The 26220-nt window shown below is 40.4% G+C and overlaps 1 protein-coding gene across 7 annotated transcripts in view; it reads right to left on the bottom strand.

The window, feature by feature from the left end:
- elavl2 (ELAV like neuron-specific RNA binding protein 2) overlaps positions 1-25331 on the bottom strand; it is a 31884-nt gene extending 6553 nt beyond the window's left edge. The window contains exons 1-5 of one of the 7 annotated variants that reach the window (XM_034614921.1): positions 25200-25331; positions 8466-8556; positions 7471-7714; positions 2792-2895; positions 493-646 (exon numbers count right to left, since the gene is read on the bottom strand). In XM_034614921.1, the coding sequence (XP_034470812.1) occupies positions 493-646; positions 2792-2895; positions 7471-7714; positions 8466-8556; positions 25200-25246 (640 nt within the window). In that variant the 5' untranslated portion in view covers positions 25247-25331. Of the gene's footprint in view, positions 1-492; positions 647-2791; positions 2896-7470; positions 7715-8465; positions 8557-19774; positions 19930-21097; positions 22043-25199 lie in introns of those variants that run through there. The other 6 variants (XM_034614925.1, XM_034614924.1, XM_034614923.1 and 3 more) reach the window with 6 other exon arrangements.
- Between the last annotated feature and the right edge of the window lie 889 nt (positions 25332-26220).

The following is a 26220-nucleotide window of genomic DNA, read 5'->3' as shown; positions in this document are numbered from 1 at the left end:
AAAACAGGTCCATCACTCCAGTCGAGTTGCTTGTGGGACTACTTCTTGTTGCACATTTGTTGTTAAGTATCTGCTTTGTTTGTTAAAACTGCAGTTTACTTCACGAAATATTTGATTTAAGGTGTCTTCCCATAGGGTTTAATACATATTTTTGCTTGTCCATGAGATTCATCATATTAAAATGCCCACGAACGGGAGTAACTTTGAATCCGTTAGTGAGCAAAAGCGTTTTTTCGGGTGATTGCGTTTCCCCTTTTCTTTCAGCTCAATCACAAAATGCTTTATTAACAACGATGTAAACTATTGGCTTGATTTTTGAGAAATAAAGAAAAACATTCCCATGATGGATGCCTGAAAAACCATGTTTCAGCAGCAGATATGAAAAACATCCCAGTGAAACATGGTTTATTAGTGTTTAATGAGGGTTCTGCTTCCATATTGAGAAAGTGAGAATATAACTGCTCTGTGTGACAGCTGCCATCTTGTACTCACCAGTCACCTGGTCCACCAGAATGCGTGAGGTAATGATGCGTCCATACTGAGAGAAGAGCTGCTCCAGTTCTTTCTGAGTCATTGTCTTTGGCAAGCCACTGACGTACAAATTAGCATCTCTGATGGAGGCCGAACTTGGACGAGCATAGGAAACCTGCAGGCAGACACGACAAAACGGGCAGTAATTAACTCACGTACCACAAATACAATTAGCACTTTAGCCTGGTAGCCTTAATAATCTAAATGCAACTGAAACTAAAGCATTTTATCATAATTATTCGGACAAACGTATGTTCACAATCAAAGCCACAGTCGTTTTTACACAAAATTGATGGAGAAACCTAATGCAGAATAATGATCTTCCTGTTTTTAGATTATGTGCCACAGTGGTTGAGCTGACTGCTGTTTGCAAAGTTCACACTCAACTTTTTGCTCTTTTTCTTTTTAATAGTCACGACTACAGTAAACATCTTTTCATGCGATTGCTTATTCCAGCTCTTCACCATTTAGATTGGATTTCTTTATTATAATCATTTATGTCCGACAACAATAGGGTGCTGCACTGCAATAATTTGTTCGCTCCATGGTCTATTTGTCAGTTTTTCTCTCCACAAAACTTAAAGTTAAATGGACAGTGACAATCAGTGTGTCCTAAAAACTGGCACATTCTCTGTCCATCAACACAGTGGGAACTCTGACAAAGATGGATGCAGCATCAGGCCTGTCTGGATAGCTCCCATTTAAAAAAACAAAAACAAATTTACATCTCTTGAAAATTACGAGACAGCAACGTGTCTACCTCCTTAAACTAATCTCGGCCATTCCTGCGACTTTAGACAGTAGATTTTTGAAGAGCGCCCCCCCGGCACCAGACGACATAACCATGCAGCATAAATCAACATTTGTCCATAAATACAACCAAGTAATAGAAAACCTAGGGGGGGACCAGGGATTCTTCAATGTCCCTCAGATCAATACATCGTTACACCCCACCGTTAGTCATAAATTCATTTTTCTCCCTGCACCGTCCAGTTTTCAGTCTGAGACATTTATACAATAACACACAGGACCCAATTCAGCCAAGATTAGAGAGTTAATGTGAAAATATGGATCGAGGGTGGTTTTGTAAAGGCATAAATGAGAGAAGGAAAGAAGAGTCTGCTGTATCTTGCTATTCTCTCCATGAAGTGGCTGCAGATTTTTGTGACCCGACTGCCAAATACCTGAATAGCGCCACAGCTATTCAATGACAGAGTCAGACACATTAAAGGGTTTTACACAAATTTCCTTTCTGCAATGGATTACATCTGAAAAAGAAAAGCCCTCACTTATTAAACCTTCAAAAATTATTATTTTCAGATCGATAAGAACTCGACTTGGTCGCCCCGTCTCAAAACTCGCCCTGAAGGGGACACTGACAAAGTGAACGCAAACGCTCGAGCTTCCTGCCTGCAGCCAGGCAACTCCCCCATCCCCCCCTCACTCTCACCTTCACTTGATGCTAATATTTGCAAAGTATATTCCTGTACCTCACTGAGGTGTATTTGCACTTCTGACAGAGCAGCCAGAGGATTTTGGAGGTGTGATCTACAAAAACTGTTCCCATGTTCGACTTTGAGGGAGGACGAGAGGTGGAGAGAAAGACGTGTTCGATGAAAAAGAGATGGGGTTCGGAATTTGCCACATCTCCTATTATAACATGCTATATCTTCACATTTATATCCAACAGTGAAATAAGCATTAGGCTTTTAAGTTTGGTGCTATTCAAACAAGATTTTCTGTGACAACATGCGTTTTAGCCCACAGACGTTTTCTCCATTATCCTCTGTCCATTGTAAAAAGGGATCTGGCCATCTCCTTGCAAGGCCACTGTGAAATAATATCACATCTAATAATCTGGTTCCACCATCCACAAATCCTGCTGCACTATATGAAGCAAATTAGTTTTTCCAGCAGCACATTGAGTGCTACATTGCCTGATGAATGCTAATGGCAGCCACCTCCCTGTAAAGGCATACAGCAGTGCTACAGCACATGCAACCATAGAAACAGTTCTGCTCTACTTGAGGCCCAGGCAAAGCTGCTTGTGCCCAGATTAACAATAGGCTCCCTCTCCACCCGACAGTTCTCCAGCCCAATTATGCTTCGACTCCAAATACACACGAATGGTATTTTTTGCAGCCAATCTTGAACGGTAACAGATTTCTGCAGGTTTAAAATTAATATGTTTGATGAGATCGCTCACTGGAGACTAAATTAAATTGAAAATGAAGTAAAAAAAAAAAACTAGATGTCTTACCTTGATGGTTTTGGTCTGGAGTCTCAAGCCATTTAAAGTATTGATGGCTTTTTCTGCGTCCTTCGGGTCCACGTAATTCACAAATCCATAGCCTAGGCTCTGCCCTGCAATTAAAGAACCAGAAAACAGAGCCACCGTCAGACATCACTGAGGTATCATAAAAAAAAAAAAACTGCTTTTTTATGAATTGGTGAATGACGTCAATGCAGTTTTACTCAAATTAAGTGTGCAAAATCAATAGTGTCTGCAATACTAGAACACACACACACATGCACAGTGGGTCTTTATTCCTTATACAGGTCAGACGTCTATTAGGCTTAAAACCTACAGTAAATTCTCAAACCAACTCTTTGACGAAAATGTCTTAAATTAAAAAACAGGCAGTTTCTCCGCTTCCAATCCAACTCATCTGAGACAGTAGCCGAGGTGCAGCGTGTTCCCCTCTCTCTACAGTTTATCTCTAAAATGTACAAAAGATTGACACCCACTCTTTATGTGCACAGAGGCAATTCAATTTCCTCCACCCACACTGCTGTGTCTCTGCGCAATTCCACTGCCGGTCAAGTTCACCAGCTCAAGCAGCTTGAGTATATTAATACTGTGCAGAAGAAACTTGATTGTGACAGTTAAAATTTGAGACATGTAAAAGTAAAAGACAATGTATTGAAATAACACAATTAGTATGATAATAGACATCATAACTGTCAAATACAGCACAGAGCGTTGCTATTAAATTAGCTTTACCATGCATGTGACTTATACTGGATTTATCTGTCTTCCACCATGAGTCACTGCTCTCTTGGGTTGTTCAGCTGTGATTAAGTGAAGTTCATAAACTTAATTTCACCTTGCATCTGTGGGACTGATATAGCCCAGAGAAACACGCCAAGCCTTTGAAATGAGCTGGTGAAATGACACTTTACTTAAAGCCTGGAGGCCAAACAGCATGTTCTGCTGCATGTGGCACGCTACGCCCGTATAGTGATGTCTTCCTATGGAACGTCTAATATCTGTTATAACTGGGAGGGCCTGTAATATGTTTCCATAACAAACAACTTTCAGCTGTCATTGGGGAGTAGTGGCGACATCCTGGGATGCACTTACACACAACTGCACCCAGCTTCCAGTAAAAGACTAGTGCTGCCCGTGGTGGGAGGAAATCGACAAAGAGTAAGCCGCTGCCGCCGCAGCAGCCAAGACGAGAACATTTAAAGCAAAGAGGAAGCATGCATCTCTCTGGTGATTATTTAGCATCTGATGTAGCACCAGTACACAGATTTAGGTTGGCTTAAATCCATTGCCACGGGGCCAAGGGAGAGACAAAAGCAACAGAGTCTGGAGGGGATAGGGTTTTATGTAGTGCTGAAATTTAAATCACAGCATCATTCCTCAGAAATGACTTGGAGGCTTTGAATAACATTAAGGTTACTTTTCCCCCCCAACTGAGTCTGAAGTCAGTTTTTCCTGCCCCACTTCAAGCTTTTATCAGTTAAAAAGGATTTCTTCTAAATATACTAGTTTTACAGCAGACTTCATAATAGCAGGCTGGTGAGTTGCTGTTGTTGGGCACAGCCGCATCATCCACCTTTTCTGACTCAGTCCTGGGATTAAAAAAAACTGGTTCTAGACCCTAAAGTTTGCAAATGTGACCAAACTCATTCAATAAATGTAGGCACATAATGGACACACTATAAGCTTCAGATAAAGAACAGCAAACAAACCCCCATTTAGTTTTAGCAGAATAAAAATGAGTATCAATTAAGGGCTGCAATTACCTAAGAAAGACTATTTTTCGATTTAGGTGTCCTCGACAAGACATCTAGGAGAAGCTGGAGAGCTAACAATTTACCCGTTACAGCTCAGTACATTTGTATTTCTAAAATAAGAAGAAATTAAGTTTTTACGACTAATTATTTCAAATCAGATCACCGCTGATGCTTAGAGCCTTTGGAGCTGTGCCACACAGTTTCTCTAAAGATGCTGGTGCGACTCATCATTAATCCAATCCAAGAGAAGACACAGTGAAACTAATAATACACTAAACATTATGTCCTTTTTAAAAAGGTGTAAGTTGGAAATTACCGTAACAAGTTTTTTACAAATGTATACAAGACGAACATGACTGCAAGGACACACATGGACATGACGGTTTCTAAAAAAAGTGAGACTGCTGAAAGCACAAAATATGTTTAAGTAAACTAAGATTTTAGTTACGAGTCATTTCAGGTCAATGATAATAAAATACTCAAATATATTAGAGATCAGGTCGCAGTTGAAAAGCAACACAACTAAATGTTTGGTAACATATTGCGAAACATGAAGCTGGGAATGTAAATGTCTCTTCTAGCTAATAAAATGAAAATAAAAACTTAATTAAGGTTAAATAGAAATCTGTTTTACCATTTGTATGCACTTATATTTTTACCATCTCATGCGTGGATGGGCCAAAATAAATCGTAACTCTTTTCTCTTACTTTGGGGAACCAAATACATTTTTCATTAGAGAGTTGTCCGAGCAAGTTTTCCAGCTTTACAGTCTATTTACCACAGTGGCTGTGGGGTCCAAAAGTGTGAAACCACTTTGCCATTCAAGTAAATAGTGTTTTTTTGTTGCACTTCTTGACCCCACAGAAGATGAAATTGAACTATCATGCTATCAGGGGTGAACTAATTCATGCAGGTATTGTATTTAGTTTTTGGGGATGAGAACATCTAAATTTACAGAACCAAGGATTATACAGCCAGCTAAACAACTGTTTAAATGGATGTCAGGAAGTCTCTTGCCTAAAAAACAAACAAAGCAACAGCATAGAAGAATGACCGTTTTGTAATTGGATTGGTTCATCTGTTATTTTGTATTCCTTCTGTGTACACCACCTCAAACATAAAACTTGAAGTGTTAGTCTAGAAATTTGAATCACCAGGGCACAAACAAACAGTTTTTCTTGCTCAAACCACAAAAATAAGTTTCGCAATGTTATTCACCAAATCAAAATCAACACTGCCAGACTTTCAGGAGGGCAGAGAGCATGAAGTCCTTCTGCGTCAATTGATATCAAACAACTGGTTTCGTGACATGCACATTAATTACTTGGAGTGCCATGTTCACACTTTCTCAACTAAATATCCAACATATCAAGCATGTTTGTGTTCAATCACCCAAAAGCAGACTGAGCTCGACACCGACTTTAAACGATTGTCACTCGACAATTCAGCTCATTTCACACATTATCAAATGCATTTCTTATATGCATGGCTACACAGGGGAGTTTATTCCATGCAAGACTAAACACTTGACAATTTCCCTGTCTGAATGCCAAAAATCTAAATAGAGTAAATACATAATGAGAGCCCCACGTCTTCCATCCCTACAAATACACCACCCTTGGCTTGTGGTCTACCTCTTGCTGCCATTTGTTTCCAGTTACATAAAATATGAACGCTTTGATTTACAGGGCACTTATACACAGCTTCCCTACAAATGCACAGAGACACATGCTATAATGGAAATGCTTTTTAAAGAAAGTCTAAAAAAAAATAAAATAAAAAGACAGCAGAGTGTTATAGAAGCCATATATATTTAGCGCAGCTGAAAACATTTTTAGCGTTCAGGCTGTTAGTGCCTGTGGGGAAATTTAACAACCAAGGCAAGGACAGACATGTGAATACGAGCCAGCTAAGCACTGGTCAGATAAGCACTGAAATATTAAGCATTATTAATATTTCAAAGCAGATGTGGTTTGGCACACATTCTGAGTTAATTTTAGTGAAGGTGACAACCTTCGAGTCTCAGAATACTGATTATCTATAATTAGTGTTTCTCAATAAAAGACCTCTCAGGCTCACATGCAAATGAAACAGATGTGTTTATACATTCTTAAAAAGGCCAGAGAGACTCGTGCGTCTGACCATTGGACTGTGTTATAAGGAGCAGATGGAGGAAGGTCTCGGTAACCTTGACCAAAACAGCGAGCAGTAAAAATCCAGCAGCCTCAGCCATAATCCACCTGCACACGTTAGTGTGCGCCACTGCTCGCTGCATTCCTCCCATCAAAACAACCTGAAATCCTTTGCAAGTCTGGTCTAATGTCTGTCCAAATATAAAGAAAAGAATGTGTTTCCTTGGTTATTTACTACAGACATTTTATGGGACACTCAAATTTAATTACACCATTTCCCTTGAGCCTGGTTTTTAGGAAATGTCCTTTTGCTGGTACAACTAGTGTCATCCTGTATATTCAAGCAGCCGATACTGTACAGAAAAGAAATTAGTCCTGTTGCTGCTTGGTAGGATTTATAATGGCGATGTTCTCCATAATGACATGCAGAATGATTGGCTGACTTTCAAATTAATGCCTTTGCATTTATTGGGGGCAAAAAGTTACATTATTTATGATGCTGGATGTCACATAAACGAGGAAATCGCATATCATGCATGCAAATATATAAAAGCTTGGACACGGACAATGATGCTCATAGGGCCCCACTGATACATTATGTGGGTTTAGTGTTGATGTTACTAAGTACAGAAAATATTTTTGCAATCATTACTTAAATTTCAAATCAATTCAATTTTAATTTGTGCCGATTTAGTGAAGTGAATGCACATACTGAGCAGTTAGTATCTGTTGGACCCGAGCTACTAAAACCAGACACAGCAAAGCAATCAGATGAGTTACCTGTTATTTTGTCCCGGACTAGTTTACAGGACTCAATTTCTCCGATGCTCCCAAACAAACTCTTCAGCTCCTCTTGAGTCATGTTCTGAGGCAGATAGTTGACTATCAAGTTAGTTTTACTGTCCTCTATGCTTCCTGACTCTACAGGTGAGGAGCAGTTGTTTGAGATTGTAGAGGGACCGTTGCTTGTGTTGTTGCAAGTTGGCCCATTGGACAGCTGTGTTTCCATGGCAGCAATTACCTGCTAAAGAAACAGAAAAAAAAAAAGAAAATCAAAGTCAAAAAAGACCAAATGCAAATCTGAGAAAAGCGTCCGAAACAGCAGAGTTAAAAAATGATGCTCTTCACACATTCAAACATCGTTTTGTTGGATTATTAACAAGGAGTGAATTATTATTTAACATCAACACAAAACATTGTAAGGAAAAACAAGTCCAAAGTACAGACTGACAAAAAGATGCTTCATGCTTCGTTTTTAATGTGCATTACCATAATTTAGAGTAGCACAGGAGAACGAATATGTGATAAAAGTATAAACTGTAAGATTGTGAATGTCAATAGATTTAAAATGTAATATGTAAAATATGTGTCTTCTAGCATAAATAACAGCCTCCAACCAGCAACAATGTATGAAGAGACATCCTTTGTTAACAGATGCACCATGTGCAGTGTCATCACACAGCTATGCATGTTATTCTCAGGCAAACACATTAATGATATAATAACAGGGGCCATGACATGACAATTTTAAACGTCCATGAGATAAACATAGTACACAGGTTTAGACCATACCAATATACTCAGACATTAACCTCTTGGGAGCTTTGCATATGCAAAACCTAAAAGTGCCAGAATTCCAAATTGAACATGTGATTAATTTGGTTTGAAGGTGGAAATATGACCAAACTAACATCATTGGTATGGCCTGAGCACTGAGACAAAGACAGCAGGCCTTGTTCTGGCCGAATGATTTCAAAAAAAGAAGTGCCACTGACCCCAGTCCAAGGCTCAGGCGCCCACGAACCACTTCTGAGGAGAGAAGCCACATCGCACAGTCTGACTGCCATGTTAGTTTGGAGTTGCCGTCTGAAAATGTGGACACAAAAAGTACGTCATGTTAGATCAACAGTAACAAAAGCAACAGTCAGAGGTGATCACATGTCAGAGATGGGGAGAAGAGAAGGAGGCTGTTTGTTTTTTTGGGACCTAGCTGTCCATGCAGATGGGCTTAAACCAGGGAGAAGGCAAAAGGCAATGTTTCACTTAGTCACAATTCATCTGCAGTACGGAGCAAACAGCAGAACCAAGACGAGTAGAGTGTTCGGTAAAGAGAGAAAACCTGGCCACAACATCTGGGACAACAAGCATGAGGAATGGCAATTAGTACAATGGATGGAAGAGCAGCACAAAGACTCGCACTGAAATCGGAAAGCACAAATCAATTGGTCTGCTCAGATTGCTCACATTCAGCAACACGGCTAATGCTCAGGTTTCGCTGACACATCCTGCATTTGTTACAGCGATCTCTGGCAAACAACACACTGAAACTGCAAACACCAACAATAAAATTATCAGCAAGTTTCCCAGTTAGGCTAAATGCACACTTACTTCTAGAATAAACTACTGACAACAGGTTCAAATCACCAAGACAAGTGGAGCTTCAGCAATGAATCACAGAGCAAATATACAGTGCAAGACAAGAGGAGAACAGACTTAAATCAGCACAACACACATCACGAGGTAAAAGAGCCACAGCAATGAAATATGACATTTATATACGCAGATTATAAGGAAAACATCACGTAGCTTCAAAATAGGAATACACTAAATGTATCAAACGATGATACAGACACATTTGATTATTTTACTGTATTATTAAAGTTAGCTGTAACACAGAAGTGGTTCATATTCAGCTTGTCATGCAAAAACCACAAGAGGTGAAGCAGTATAAATAAGATCAGCACCTCTCTCTCCTATGCCTCTGCCACATTGATTTTATATTCTAAGATGGAAATATTTTTCTAAAGGTTGAAAATCTCAGCACAGACGCCTGAGCATTCACTGTCCCACTGATGAACTAGCTCCACTTTGCTGCTTGCATCTAGTGAAAATGTCATCTTGCCATAACGCTGATGCAAATTGATTTTTCACTCCTCAAGTGCTGAAAACAGAATTTCCGTTGTCAGGTATAACCCGATAAACCTGAATCGATATTTCTTAGTGGAGAGCAGCTCAAGGCACGGAAAATGTCTTAAAACCACTCTCGGCCATAAGACATGGATAATGCATGATTCAGAAACATTACATTTTTAAAATTTCCTAATCTAATTTTCAGGGTTTGCCAGAAGACGATTAATGTTTTATGGCGTCTTGATTTCACTGCTTTCTGTTTGGACTTTTCTGCCATGTACAATATGCTGATCTGTGCTCTCATGCCGTGCTCCACATGAGTATATGGGGCCAATAAACAGGAGCTATCAAACAATCTCCTGTTACACATTCAGGAACAGACTTTCTTGTCTGACTTGGTATTTCTTGTCTTAGCAGCATTTTGAATCTTAACTAAATAAAGTCTGTGTACATAAATGCATGTAAACTAAAAAACTGGAGAAAAATTTTAACAGCTGGAGATTAGAACATGAATAAGCACATTCCTCCACCAATACATCTAAATTATCTGGATCAGCATCAGCATTACGACAACTCAGATTTCAACAGCATAATTATACTTTTTTCCTACAAGACCCATCAATTATTTCCTGAGAAGGTCATAAATGATAATGTTAAGTAATAAATTCCTTGATTTGCCCAGTGAACCGGATCCACACCAAAACGTATTAAACTCTGGCCTCGCCCACGCTCCACTCCTCCACTAAGCTCGGTGCAAATCGGTTCAGTAACTTTAACATAATACTGCTGACAAATAAACAAACCAACAGAAAATCATAACCTATGTGGCAAATGTAATAATTACAACCTTAGCTTACCTAAGTGTGAAAAACCGGGGGCGTAATGAGTGTGTGGAGTCCACTTTGATGGCATGACTAAAAACAACAACGTACTTAACAGTGTTACTTATCTAGGTATGCATCTATTCAGAGAATCTGTGTGAATCTTAGCGAACATAAAGATTTCCACTCGGGGGAATATAATCAGGATAACAAAGAACAACATTTCTAATGAGAATAATGAAGACAAATTGTACAGCAATGGCAAATAAATAAAACAAGTATAATACATATGCATTGTTATAGGAATCCAACTACTTGGAATTCTAGTTAACTACTGATGACCCACTGCAATAATTCAAGTACAGTAACGCTGTTGCCATATAGCCATTCAGCCACGAGTTTAATCTACCTTTAAGACTACACCTTTATGACAGTTACAGCATCAATAATTGGACAATAGTTAATTATATCAAGGTCTGCATAATCAAACCTTGAGTTTGTGATTTCTTTCATTGTATTTGCAAGCAAATAAAAGTGTTAAATATGACTCAATGCAGCTGCTTTAGTGAAGGTCTGAGCTCCTGCAGAGGTGTTATAATAAAGAGCCAAACCACTCAAAAGAATATTAGAAATGTCAGCAAGGCCAAAGACTGTGGTTATATGACAAGTAAAATGTAAGCATTTTGTGTGGGTATTGCAATACTTGTCTGGTATTGGTACACTTTGAAACAAGTGTGCTTGTTGTGGAGTCCGCTACTACAGTGTGAACTACCACATACTCTGTTTTGAGTACTTTGGAAGCTGTTGGGTCTGTGGACAGATGTCAACACAATTACATCACAACCGCACAAGTTAAGTCTCCTTTGTGCATCAAAACAAGACATTGGTCACTTTTATTTACCATTTATTTTACACAGAATCCACTGGTGTGACAGGACCACAGTGAACTCCAGCCAATACTTTGGTTGAGTCAGCTTTGCTCGAGAAGCCGCGTTCAAGTCGGTGCAGGAGCATCCTCACAACAGTGCATTCTCCGCTGAATTACACAATGTCCTGTGTCACACACAATATGCTCACCCCAGTGTTTGCAGATACGCAGCAGTTTAGAAGTCATGTGCAGAACAGTGTAATGCAGATTCCTCTGTGCGCATTATACAAAGACTGTATTTAGTAGCAGCTTCTCTCTACAGCTTTCTGCTTCATAGCTACTGTGCTAACTGACGGACTACTTCTGTGTTAAGAGCAGTGATATAACAAATCCTGACAATAAGACTTGCTGCTCTTGTTTAATAATATTAACTGGATCTTTCTTGTCTGACAAAAGAAGCAATTATGTCAACCGTCTATTTTTTTAACGTTTACATAACTGAGAAAAAGCTAAATAACCTTTACAAATGAAAATAAAGTGGCACAACGCTGCTTGTGTAATTGTCCTGTCAATTTTAACTGTGAGGTAAATAATCAGGGTACCATACGCGCAGCTTGGGGGGAGAATTGTGCCCAGACTTGTTTATTTGACTTTTATTTTAAGAAACACTCGTCCTTAACCATCACTGTTTTGGGGGTTCTGAATATTCTGTGGAAAAACTAGAAAGCCAATGTTCCAGTGCACAACTGCAAACACATGAGTCATTTGATTCACTGTCACGTCCCAAAAAACAAGGTCAAAACCCACTGACTGCATCACCTAATACAAAAATACAGACTACAGCCACATAGCCAGCAGCTACAACCCACATGACCCATTACCACAGATACATTTCATTCACTAGAAGAAACAATAACAGCAGCAGAGTGGATGTCGTCACAGTGAAAATCCCAAGGCTCTAACAGGGCTCTCCACTAGATAACTAGATAGGGGGTCTTGATGAATGACCCCTATACACAGACAGTTGGCTGTGAAGGCCAAAATTAAGTGCATGTGTTACATTTGAATGCCTACATGACTTAACATGTAGTGAATTACTGTACAGGAGAATTAGGAATTAGAAAATGAAGAATGAACTCTCACGCAAAGCAGGAGAAAATAATTCAACGACGAGATGAACAAAAAATGTAAACCATGGATTAAAATGTATAATGTGGAGAAATATATGGATCATATATGTGTTACTGTAGGATACTCCATTACATCAAATAGTACTTTTAAAATGTGATTTGGAGCCTCTGCATTCACAGCTAAATACTTTTTCTCGAGGAGAAACACTTCGAAAGAGACACTATAAACTCAATAACCTGTCACTGGAGACAACTCTAACATGTCAGTAAAATAAATAATATTCCTGAGTGAAGTTTCAAGAGAAAGAACAGACATGAGTCAGAAATAGTCCTGTGTCCTCCCTCTGCTGCAGCAATTCACTGTCTGCAGGTACCACTGGTAGAGAGAAAGGGTCGTGGTTTATCTCAGACAGAAACTAAGTTTACAAGAATAAAAATAAAACAACCACCCAGACTTTCAATTTAGCCTTTACATAACAATTTGTGATTAGTTCACAAATTGTTCAGTGTCCACCACAGCAGAGACGCTGCACAGCATTTGCTTTTGTGTGCGAAGGAGCGTGCACTGTGTACCCAGCCCCGCCCAGGAAGGAGAGTGCAGAGTGTAAGGACAAACAAGGCCTCATATTAACATATAACTAATACTTCAAACAGAGGGAATTAGAAATAAAGTATTTTCTCTAATAAAAGCTTGCATTAAATAAAAGACTGTCAGAGCATGCAGTTGAGGAAAATATGATCCATGTCACTATATGCAGAATTTATTATGATTATATGGTAATAAGGTAGCCTCCTGTTTAACAGCCGTAGTTTATAGAGATAGTTGCTCAGATGGGATAGTTTATTGTCAACGAAAAGCATGAGGGTGACTTGCCCATCTGGTCCATAAAAAGTTCCTCTCATGACAGCTACTTGTGTCTTTTTTTTGGTTTAATCTAATATCCCAATACAAAATATTGCTCACATATTGAAAAGCAAAGAATTAAAAATAGTAAGCACCAATAATTTGTCAGGAATGGCCAATTCTATACAAATAATATTATTGCAAATATGCCATTTCCTGTCAACACAGATGGTTGTTTGCTAGCCACATCGTGTCGCCTGCCAGCCAAGGAGATTAACCAGGAGGGTGAAACACATGAATGAGGTTCATGCTACTAAAAGTGACTGCCTCCATCTCCTGTGGGACATTAGGATTGAGTGTCTCTAAACAGTGAACTAGTTAAAATTGATGCACTGCCACAGACGACAAGAACCTCACCACACTCAATGTCCAACATATGAAGAAGCAGTGCTGTTCCTCCTGTAGCGTTGGACAATATGACATAAAACATTTACGAGACAATATGTATGTTAATCTAGAATCTTGTTTTATTCTATATATCGATATTCTGGAGGAAAATTCATTGATTAATTGATGCAATAGTCAATAGATTATTCAAAAGAAAAATAGTTTGTGTCAGCCCCGCTTATTAACTGTGACTTAGTAGAGGAAGATGTGTAAAACTTGCTCCATGCAGAGAACGTGTAGAGACTTGCATGTTATAGTTTCTATTGCATACTCTAACTGCAGGTAAATACCAATAGGCATCAGGATATATGACAATTTACAGTTTATCTAGAAATCATTAACAGAATAAATGTAAACAGTTGATTATGGATTCACAGCTCAGAGGAAAAAATATGCAGTGACTTGTTTTCAGGTGTAACACATTACATCTGGTTAAAACAGGAACAAACAAAATGATAAAAGCCTAAAAACGACAAAGATTTGTATCAATGCACAAATAGCAGTAGTCCTGATATGTTGATTGAGGCCAACAATATCAATAATTCTCTATCAGAGCTTCCTCATCAGTTTCCAACTCAAAGCAACATTAACTGCTGCCAGTACAGTCAACATCTACATCAAATATACTGCGAGCACTCCACTCGCGCAAGGATAAGGTTTTGAACTTCACAGGGTTAAACTGAACCCTCCTGCTGCTCCTTCCATCTGTCATTTGTTTCAAACTCAAACCAGTTAGTGACTCAAAAATACATCTCCTGCTTTCACATTAAAACTTTCCAGCTTTCTCTTCAAACGTGACAGAAAACGACCCAGACAGAAATTCGATATTCAGCCAAAATCTTTCACATGCCAAAAATGACAAAAAAGCAGTTACCTATTCCACGAGCAGCCTCCCCCACGTGCACAGCAACAGAGAGGAAAACGAGCCAAAAGAGAACATATTGTTGAACAAAATGACTTGACTTCAATCTCCTTTTCATATGTTTCACCTTTTATTCTACGTACAAAGCACAAACATTGGCTATTGTCCCGCTTGAGATCATGCCACAAGGCAGAAATATTTTATTAGATAAACACTTGGAAAAGGAGGCTTGGCAAAACGCCTCTCCCCAAAATATTTCAGTCAAGGCTTTCAGCGTGTGCAGCCAGCCAGCAGCCTGCTCTTAGTGAAGGCATTTCGCTGCACAGCATCTTGTTCCCCCAGAGGCCCTGCCTCATAGTTTGCATCACAAACCAACCCCAGATAAAGACCACATGCCTCTTTTTTGTTTTCCCATCATGGCTAAGATAAACCATCCACCTCCACAATTTTACCCCACTGAGCAGGAGGCCTTTTAGGACTCATTAAAGTGTAGCGTGTTTAGTTATTGGTACTCTCAGATCCCACAGCAGTCTCACAAGGGGAAGAGAAGCCTCCGCACCGAGTGTTACTATGAAGAGAATACAGTGATTCCCAGTTCAGATGTAGTGAACCCTTCAGACTAAAAACACACTCGCACGCAAGGGTTATTTATATTGCGACTATGACAATACGCACAAAGTATGAGGGGCATTGACAACCAATGACACAACTTAAAGGTTTCTTCCACTCAGATATCTAACAGACAGTACTTTTATAGTTTTATATCTTAGCCATGTACCATCCTTCAACCTCGGAAGCTGGTGGTACTGGCTCTGTTTTAGCGACTCAATAATTCTGCTGGTTAATTAAATGGAAAAGTGACAGAGTGGGAGTTTGGAAGCAAGATTTCACAGCTCAACAAACTGTCAAATCAACCAATCACCTGGCAACATGTCATAACTGTCAGAGTGGAAACGATTAGAGTAGATCCATCAATTTCGATTAGGAAAGATAATTATTGTCTGAATGGAATCATTTTTATATTCCTAAGCAAAATCATAATCCATCCCCTGGCTCCAGCTTCTGTTTTGAAATGTTGATCATAAAGATCAAGCGTGACGATTACTTACGTTGCTTCTGATGTTCTATAGACTTAACAATAAAAGTGATAAGTAGGTTAATTTATAATATAAATGATAATAACTTCCTGCTCTAATCCTGTTCACTTGTTTAACTCCACCATATGAAATGCAGCTTGAGCTCACAAGTTAATGACAAACGTAATCTACAATCAAGAAAAGCAAAGTTCCATCCAGCTTAATCCATCCACATGATGCAGTAAAGTCACCACTGACACTTTAACATAATTAGACAGCCATTTTCATTTCACTTAGCAGCTTGAGTACAAGCCATCAGGCAATCTACTGTCGTTAAGAGACATACCTGTCATACTTAAAAATTGTTTCACTTTCACAGACTTATAACACGAAAGAAACAAAGTAAAACACATTAAACTCTGAAGACATGCACACAAATGTCAGCCCAAGTGTTATTGCACAAACAAGTTATATTGCAGAGGCCTCTGGCATGTTTTCTTGTCAATTTCAGGCTTTGTATGAAAACTATTCTGAAAGGCTTATCATACTGTATATACTGCAAGTACTGTCTAGATTGAGGAGAAGAAATACAGTCAAATAAAAGCTGACATACATCAAAAATCGAAGGGGATGTTTTTTATCAATAGGTTAACGGTAAAACTTCCTTAACTTGAACCTGAAGCTGCATCAGCACGCATTTCTGTGACACTGAGCACTTAAAAGCGAGGAGGCACGAATCTCTGCTACGAGCTCCTCAGAGAATTAAATTGACCAAGTATGCGTGACAAACTGCAGAGCACAGAACTCCAGAGTGTACACGCTGACATGCACGGCCTGTCCTTGAAACCTAAAAGCCCACAAGTAACAGTTCAAAATATCCAAGCAGAAAACATGGCTGTGACTCGTCTACCCACACTAACACACACACGCTGAAGTGTACAAAAGGCAAAAGCTACATCATTCAATGCTGTAAGAAAAATAGTATATCTTACATAAAATTTGGCTTTGACTGACATCTGGTTTATTGAATTATTTAAATCATCTTAATATCACTTATAACAGAAATCACAGTTGTCAGTGTATGTTATGACATCACATGTCGACGCCACATCGCTTTATTTTATCTTTGCTCCATCATTCTGACTAGAAAGCCAATTTTCTTAGTAATTTAACAAACAACTGATATGAATCACAATAGGTGTGTTGTTTGTTCTGAAGGTGCTAGTCGACACCGGGTAGGGTTGAGAGTTGGGTAGTGACAGGCAGAGCATGTCAGAAAAATAGTGAAAAGTGATGCAAGTCAGAGCCATCATTGGCAGCCTGCCTCCCCAAAAAGTGCACCAGCACTTTTAGAAAAAAGAATAATTCAAAAATCTTCAATACACAGTTCACCTTCAACAAAATCCTGTTGGATACTTTATATTTCTCAAGGGACTGCAACACATGTTGATCAATATTGACTTGACCAGAGGCTTTTTTTATTCCTTCTGGCTTGATGCTGCTTGAAAACTAATTAAAAACTAAAGTCACTGCATGTAAAAAGGAACACCCTTCATATATCCTGCTCTATTATCTAGACTCTTTGGTTTCATTAAATATATATATTATATAAAAAGATATATAGGCTATATAGAAAAGTCTGGCAGTGTTGCTTACACTGGACCTGAAAACAGCTGGAATGCATGATATACTGTACATATACAAGGACACACTCAGTGTCAGAGTATTTAAAACAAATAAAGTGACACTTATAATTGTTAATTAATAATTCATGTTCATAATATGCATTTATAATTCATAATTAAGGATGTGACTTTTCCATCTTTGAAGCAGCCACCCTACTATGTTTTCAACTGCAGATCTTAATAAAAAAGGTAATGCAAAAACCAAATACTTTGATATTATTTAAATTTAGCAGTCAAGCTAAACAGTCAATTTGGTTTTTGATGTTACAATAAAGCATTTATTCATTGTGGAGGTTCAATCCAACAATTAACATTGCAATTAATGTTTAGATAGATCACGACACATTTACACTACCCCCGCCTCCCACTTCCTCAGACCTGCACAGTAATACTGCTTCACCACATTAACTACACAAATCAACCCTGGCCACACCTACAGAGCATGGGAAGTGATCTATTACAGCCTGTGATGCAGTGGCAGGGTTCAGGGACACTGCAATGCTGGCCTCCTGTAATGACCCACACATGCAGAGGCAGGGCCACCCTGTGGCCAACAGACAATAAGGACCAAATGAAAACAGCCCTGTGCAGCAGCCACAGAGTCCAGACTGCAGAGAGGGGAGGGGAGACGAGGGGGGAGGCCACACAGGAGAGAGGGAGATGGGGCATTTAAGGAGGACAAAGGGGACAAAATTGTGGAGTGGTTTCTTTTTTTTCCTCCCTTTTTCTGCTAAAGCCATCCACTGTACACTAACCCAGTTCTGACAGCAGCACACATTGCTGTACACAGTGATGTGGCCTTTGGAAGTTCACTCACTGTCCAGCATTTTAGTCACTCTGTCAGCAGCCTTTATTTAGAAAGGCAAACGTGGGGGCTCAATAATACATAAAGACAACCGCTCTTATCTCTTGTCCCTCTCAGGAGCACAGAGGCTGCTGCAACTGGGGATGTTGCATGAACGCCGAGGAGGAAAAATGCCTGAAAGCAGCAGCTGTATTAATAGAAATAGGAGCATGTTGGCATCTATGTAAAGCTGGACTTGATTTGAGATATCGTGTACTCTGAATATGACGGATATTAAAGAGAAAAACTATCACCATTCAAGTAAAAGCCCCATTTAAACAATTTAAATTATTCTGGCGTTCATTTAATTCAAGACAATACTGCACATAAAGCAATATAAGTATATGTACTACAGTTTGAGGACCAAAAAATTAACATTTCTCATTTAGTGTTAATACTAGTCCTTAAGAAACTGCACAATAAATCAACACACTAATCTCCACTCACATTACAGTAAAAACTGCAGCACACCTTACATCCTCACACAACCCCGTTCCCTTTAGCTGGGCAGTCCGTCTATACCCACAGGAGCAGATGTCCTGTTTTTTGGGGGGACAACCTCCTGGTAAACGAGTCGGCCAGGCTTTTAGCTGCTGGCCGGGCTGGATGATATGTAATCTTTCCATGAGTTACCGAGCGGAGATCGCTCCCTGCAGACCGCCAACTACAACTCAACACATTCACCTGGTTAACAGCCACTGGCACGTTCTATATCCGCACACGCACAGAAAATGCCAACTACAGAGAACGTGCCTTGGTTTACGAGAGATACTATAACTGTCAGGAGAAAGCCTGCGGGCACAGAAACTACAATGGACGACGACATGAAGCCTTTTTAAATGTGTAACAGCCATACAGTGGCTGTTAGTATCTATACACACATACACAGGAAAATGCAGTTTCAAACAATGGAGATTTCTGCAAAATATAAGCATGCCACTGATCTGCATGTATATATAAACACATGCATATACACCACAGATTTTCCAGCAGGGTGAAATGGAGCCTGTATAAAGCAGCGTCAGGGTCCAGGTGTTTCCAATGAGGAAGCGGCTGTGATTGGTTAACGAGCTGCACCGGGTGCTGCTGTGCGTCAACCGCACGACGTCAACTGCGGCTGAAAATGGCTCCGCGCTAAAGTCCAAATTAAAGCCATTTTTTAAACGGTTTAAGCGTTTAAAACGACACACCGCCGGTTTCGGTTGAATGACCGCGAAGCTTCGAGCAAAAAAAAAACTGCGTGGCGACTGCTGCGTTTTCCAACCCGGCTTTTGCGGTGGCTTAGCTCTCGCGGTAAAAAAAGCGTTGAAAGTTGCGTGGCAGCAGCTGCGGCGCCGTGTTTTGTCCACGCACTTGCAACAACAGTTACTGTGTAGTTTCTTATTAAAACAAACACGCGTTGTATAAATACGCATTTCCCCCCCAATGGGAGTTCTTCACGCGGCCATGTGGGAAGCGTCGCCTCGCCTCGCCGCGCCCGCCTGTCTGGCCTTGCTAGCTACCGTAACTCCCTTGGAAGCGTTCGGCTGCGTCCACTCGGAGCTAAGTCTCTTCGGACAGCAGACATAGTTCCCCCGCGTCCCTCCGAGGAGCTTACCTGCAGGTGTTGGGTCGCACGTTGCGGGGTTTTAATGACGTAGGATCTGCGGACATCAAACTTTTGCTCGCCGGTGTTTGAGCGGCTGAATAAAGGGGGCGGTGGCGGGAACGCGGCCGCTATGACGACACTAATCAGCGCGTCGGCCAATCGCCGGCGGCTACGTCACAACCCCGGAAGTGGGGGTGTTAACGAGCTGATTTGCTGCAGGTGCACTTTAGACACATGCGTCCTGACGTGAAGAGCGAACACTACCGAGTCCCCCCGGGGGGCCCCTGGGAGCTGCCTGTGGGAGCCTCGGGGGCCCCTGCGGTGTCCAGAGGAAACCAGCACAATTTGGGATGGTGATCTGATCCACTATGATTACAACAGAGGTGGATGAGCACTGCTATTTCTATTTTGAAGAAGAGACATATGCATTGGCAAAACCACAAAAAAGGCCTAAAAATGAAAGGAAAACCCTAAACAAATAGGATCCGAATTCCAGAGTGGATTTCAGTGCAAGGGCGTCTATACTGTACATTTTGCACCTGCATGGAAATCCAGAAATAGCATAAAAACATGCACATGATAGCATAACTTAGAAAATACCATCCAGCAACTCATAGTAGTGGAACACACAGGTTGCACTTAACCTATATAGCATCATTCCTTTGTTGCCCTATGGGCTTTTTTTTTTTACATTTAAATCCAAACGCCTTTTTTTTCTTTTTTTTCTTTACATCCCATCTGGATTTGGGCATATTGTCACATTTAACATAAATAAATCCCAAGTTTTATGAAAGAGCTCACATTAAAAATAATAATAATAATAATTGTAGGTATAGTTTGCGTCCTGCAGCCGTTCTTTCTGCTTCTAGTGTTAAATACTGCAGGTAAAACCGCTCGAGCTTGAGTTGTATTTCCAATATTCTGACGTTTCTAGTCGGGATGCATGTAGAATCAGCGACTACTATGCGGATCCCACGTTTCAGCACTGTGCCAAGGCCTGTATTTCTACACAGTGGAGCAATAAAAGCGTCCGTCCACGGCGGAGACCTTGGGAGATTTGGCACATGTGCGCAGCCTGCTCCTCCTATATCGCGTGAGTGCGTGATCAGCCAAGGCACCGCAATCCAGAGTCAATGGAAACATGAATGCACCACGGTGACTTTCCCCCCATCGCGTTCACATGCAATGAAACAGCGGCTGAGACTACACATACACACACACACATACAGTGAATGCATGATGTCCTCAAGAGCACTGTCACAGGCTGGAAGAAAGAAATCGGTTTAGACAAATGTTTCAGGTGAATGAGCAAAGGTGTAAAAGAGATCTTACCGTTTCTATAAATGAAAGTTAGGGACGTCCTTAGGCAAACAATCTCTGAATGAAACACCTGGCCAATAGCGTGTAAAATGAAGGATTCCGCTCTCTTAGTTCAAACTTGGAAACATAAAAGCCAACACAAACCAGAGAAAATGAGGAAATGAAATATTTATTAAATCAAAACACAGAAATGACTTCCTTTCAGCAAATGCATGGAACATAAGGAGAAAAAAGAACAGAAGAAATAAAAGGAATCAAATAATTAAAAAAAGCCGGCTTCTGCCCGTCTCGCTCTTTACAGGTGCGCCACACAAATACGCGACATCACTGAGTGGAAACCAACGCGAGGAGGAGGTGGTCTTTAAAAGGAAGATAGTCCTGCCGGCGAATATATAGGGCCGTATCACAGCATGCCTATACCTCTCCGCTCCCTCCGTTTCATCCATTCAACCTACACACGAACACGCATTGGACGCGGAAGTATACCGAGAGTGGCTCCATCCTCCGCTCATGCACACACGGGCTCTCCAACACCATTGGCTCCGGCGCGCGCCTCGCTGCGCGCAAGCGTCTTCTCCAAAGCGCAGGACGCCATTCGTCGACGGCGCAGTCACTCAACGCGATCAAGCATTTTTCCTAAATATGGCATTTGAAGTCAAACATTGCCTCGCCGAGGTGCAGCGGGCGGGAATAACACCACGACTCATCGAGGGGATTTTTTAAATTTTATTTTCCTTCCTCCCCTCTCTATTCCTCTCGCTCTCACACACACACACACATGCGTTTTCAACCACAGCACCACCTCTGCCACTGCCCTCCACAAAAGGAGCAGCTGACCCTATTAAAGCCATTTGAGCTTTGACTGCCGCTTTCTCGTGTCAGGGAGTCGACCCTTTCTGCAAGATGAGGTGATGCTCCACTATGAAACTACTCTGAAACATTCTCCCCATCATGGACCACTCGTCATCAGCCTTTTTTAAAAAAAAATTATTTCTGCAACATCATGCCCCCCCCCCTTGCGCCATTTCACATCTCATATCGTCACTTGTCAGAAATGAGACTGTGACTTTGCTGCAGACACGTCTGTGTCGGTGCAGGTTCCAGCACCACGGACAGCGCAGGGCTCCAGTACAGTAGCAGTGGCGAGGAGCAGCCTCCATGCGTCTCACTGTCTGCTTCACACCCTTAAAGTCAATGGTCAGCCCCCAACACTCCACCTCTACAGGCTGGAAACAAAGGTGGGCGGCAATTTGGTCTCCCTAGATGTATTTCTACACAATAGAAAAACGCTGGATTTAATATTTACAGCAGCACCACACACACACAGTGGCCAGGCAACACTGTGCACCATGCAGGAGTGGCTGCAGACGCATCCCAAGCACATGTGTTGTCGACCTCTAGAGGGTGGAGCAACAGTTAGGGGGCTTGCATGGATCCGAATGAGAGGAAGATCGATGGCTTTCAGCAGCAAAGTGTTTCAGTATGTAAGGCCACATACAGCAGCACTGACAAAATGGCCATGCACTCAAAAGCTCACTGCAGAAAACCACCAACACAATGCAGGACCTGCAGACAATCCTCCCATAAACTCTACGTGTATGTTTAGGTGCACGCTTTTCTCAAAACTGAGGGCAATTGAATAAATGACAACTGTGAAATGGTTTGCATGTAAATATCCTCAAACCATTTCACCTGCATACACCACACAACTAATACTCACTAGAAAAGGGGATAAAACACATAAAATGAGTCCTTAAATAGATGCTGTAAAAAGAAATGCGTGCAAAATCATATTCATCATCAAATTCAATTATACTTTAAGCAATGTGCAAACAAAATAAATACTAAAGTGATAATATTCTGCTAAGAGTTGTCCCTCTTCATGGGAATCCACCGAACAACTTCCTCTTCACCCGTATCTAAGGATAAACAAACAGAAATAGAAAATTAAACCTTTAAAATATAAAACATGTTATGATCCATAATCTCATTTTGAGCTCCAGCGTAATTTCGCATTTTAACCTTTGACCCAACAACAGCAAAGAGGATAACTGAGCTTTCATTCAGGATCAACACCATTCTAATTATGCCAATTCATAGCCGGAGGAAATCTCAAGGGCTGTGTTGCAACGTGTTCAAATACAAATTGTTGAACAGTTTACATACTATGTAAAGGACCTGAAAACAAATCATGTATAAACAATCAATGTGCAAATAGTGTGTGTATATTAGTGCATTGATTTGAATAATTAACATATTTCTTTTTAAGGTTGTAACCTCTATTAACCTCAAACTATTTACTATGAAATCAAATGTTTGTACTTCCGGAGATCAGCAAGTCAAACAAATAAATAGCACTGAGCTGAATTCCATGAAGTTCGAGCTGGAAATGTTCTTGCATCTCGACAGGAAACTACCTCAGTGTATTTGTTTATTCCGTGAACAAATAGAGGTGTGACTTGTCCCCTAAGACTCTCAGTCAGGTAGAAGAAAACCCTTCTCTGAAAACACAAAAATATCGGTTGGCAACAGTTGAGAAACTTTATTCAAAAAATGTCCTGTTAGTATAATTTCTTGAACTAGGATCGCTTCCGTATAATTATATAAGTACATAATCTTTCAGGATGTGTCACAGAACATACACATGATCGGAAACAAAGTAGGTAACTGACGTGAAATGTTGAGATACAGAGTGACTGAAAATCAAGCAAGGGAATTTAGTGTGGGTCCAATTGTCTGGCTCAAAATTTGCATTACAAAAGTCAAACATTTAAGGATAAGAAATTCACAATCAATCTCCTGAAAAAAGGTATTTCCAGGCTTTTCATCTTAACAGTAGACTCTAAAGTCTCCCTGCTCTCGTTTCTGGCTGAAGTTATTCATGCCCACAAATATCAATTAGATCATTAGCATTTAGATAGCATATGAGGATTCTTAAAAGGAAAGAACATGGACCTATTGCTCCCCGTTTTTTAATTGTGATTTGTGAAAGTGTGTCTCAAAAGAATGTCAGAAAGGCTTAGTCGTCAGGTAGACTGTATTTAAAAGATCAGACACAAGGAGGGGTCAATAAATCAGGATAAATCAGGGAAGTGTGAGGACACCGGTGCTTCTTTGTGACTTGTTTCCAGGAATAGAAGAGAACGGGGAAAATATGGAGGCAGCAAATTAACACCTAATAAAGAGGCGGCTGAGCTAATTTTTCTTGTCATCTCAACAATCCCCTTTTCACTTCACGTACAGCTGGGCTCCTTCGTAAAAAGTCTGACTTACACTAAGTTAAACACCCAGAGACGCCATCATGGCCGAGCAGTCGATACTTTAGGCTCAGGGTTTGCACTGGTGTATTAAATATTATGCTTCTCAGGAGATTTCACTGTGTGGCAGCCAAGGCAACAATCATTAGAACATTTTACCGGGCTCCTGTAGCTTGGGTCCAGCACCATATTCCTGTCAGGCCCTCACAGCATGCTCCTGGCCAGCTACACCACACCCAGAGAGCGGCAAAAAAAAAACATTTTGAGACAAAGGAGCAGAGTGAAGACAGATTGTGGACATATTTGACTCTTTTTGAACCTCCAGTCTGTCAAATTAAAGATCAATCGGGGACGAGAGTAAATCATTTCAAAGTTTGAATGTGGGATTCGAACATATTCGCACGATAGTCAAATAAGAAGTGATTTGGCAGCTCAGGAGGCTTAAGTCCTCTTTTTTGTGTTGATGGGGCAGCTAACAAACAACACTTCACTGCCTCCATCTTCTTCCTCTGCTGCTTCTTCCTCTTCCTCTTGAATTCACATTAGCATGGTTTGCAAATTGCAGCTTTTAGCCTTTACACACGAGTGTCATGTTTAGAGCTGTATCACAAAATTTTGGTTTCGAGTTTGGTTTTAGTACTGGTATTTATTTGAGTACACAAATAAATACACACACTGCTTTTATAAAAGGAAATACTGCAGTTATACCACAAACCTCAAAAAGGCTGCAGTTATACTAAGAGTAAGTTCAGGTGATGGGTGGTAGTCTCTCTCTCTCCTTCCCTCGTCAATCATAAAGTATCGATACGACTAAAATATGGTATCGTATCATTTTTAACGGCTTGGTCTCGCGATACATTTCTAATATCAGTATACCGTGCAACACAAGTGGGTTCACTACCATGTTTGTTGCTCACTTCCTGCTCCGGTGTTCACCTGCAGCCTGATGATGTGACAAACATCTTCCTGACCACACCCATGATGGGCTGTCCAAGAGGCGGGGCCTTAAAGAGAGAGAAGAGAAAACTTAAAGAAATTGTATACATTGTAACCTTTAAGAATTTAGACAATGATTTTATGTCATAATGAAATAAAGAACTGGAAATATTACAAGCAATAATACATTTCTGAAGGAAAGAAGTATATATAGTACAGAGTATTTGATAAAATATATATGTGCATATGATCAATAACATTCCCACAAGACTTTGTTTCCTCAGAGATCTACAGGGATGACATGCTGCACGGTGCTTAACTGACCAGGGGTCACACAGCCATCTATATTTCAGGGCCATAAATATGAACACGCGTGTGTAATACGTATGCAGGTCAGTGGCCGGGTCATTAACCAAATCCCTGTTTGTAATGAGGAGCACCGAGGTCTGAAAGTAGAGATCGAGATTCTTCTTCAACTCGCGCCAGATCAATAATGAAAGGGCGGGGGGGGGGGGGGGGGGGGGGGGTTGCTCTTATCTGCCTGAGTGACTCATAAATCACTAAATATCCCATGTCCCAAACCACACGTGTGTATGGTGAGTCAATCTGACTTGGAAAGGGTGGAGTAATGGGGCACATTCAAATTGACCAAGTATTTTAAATACATTTACTCAAATACCGTGCAGTTGTAGGCACTTGTACTTTGAGTTATATACTATATTTGTACTTCTACGACTTAAATTTGTGTATGTTTTTCTTTCCATTTGCCTTCATCTTATAGTTTTTATTCACATAAAGATTTTACTAACAAAAGAGGTGATGATTTTATGTAATATAAACAGTGTATATATTAGCTGTAATTCAGCCCAACTGTATATTAATAATGAAAATATTTCTCCACCACACTCCCCAAGCTTTCAAAAATCAAATTAATGAATTCGT

Source organism: Hippoglossus hippoglossus, chromosome 18 (genome assembly GCF_009819705.1).
Source record: "Hippoglossus hippoglossus isolate fHipHip1 chromosome 18, fHipHip1.pri, whole genome shotgun sequence".
In the NCBI taxonomy this organism is placed as follows: domain Eukaryota; kingdom Metazoa; phylum Chordata; class Actinopteri; order Pleuronectiformes; family Pleuronectidae; genus Hippoglossus; species Hippoglossus hippoglossus.
Note: the sequence above shows the minus strand (reverse complement) of the source record. Positions and strands in the feature narration are given on the sequence as shown.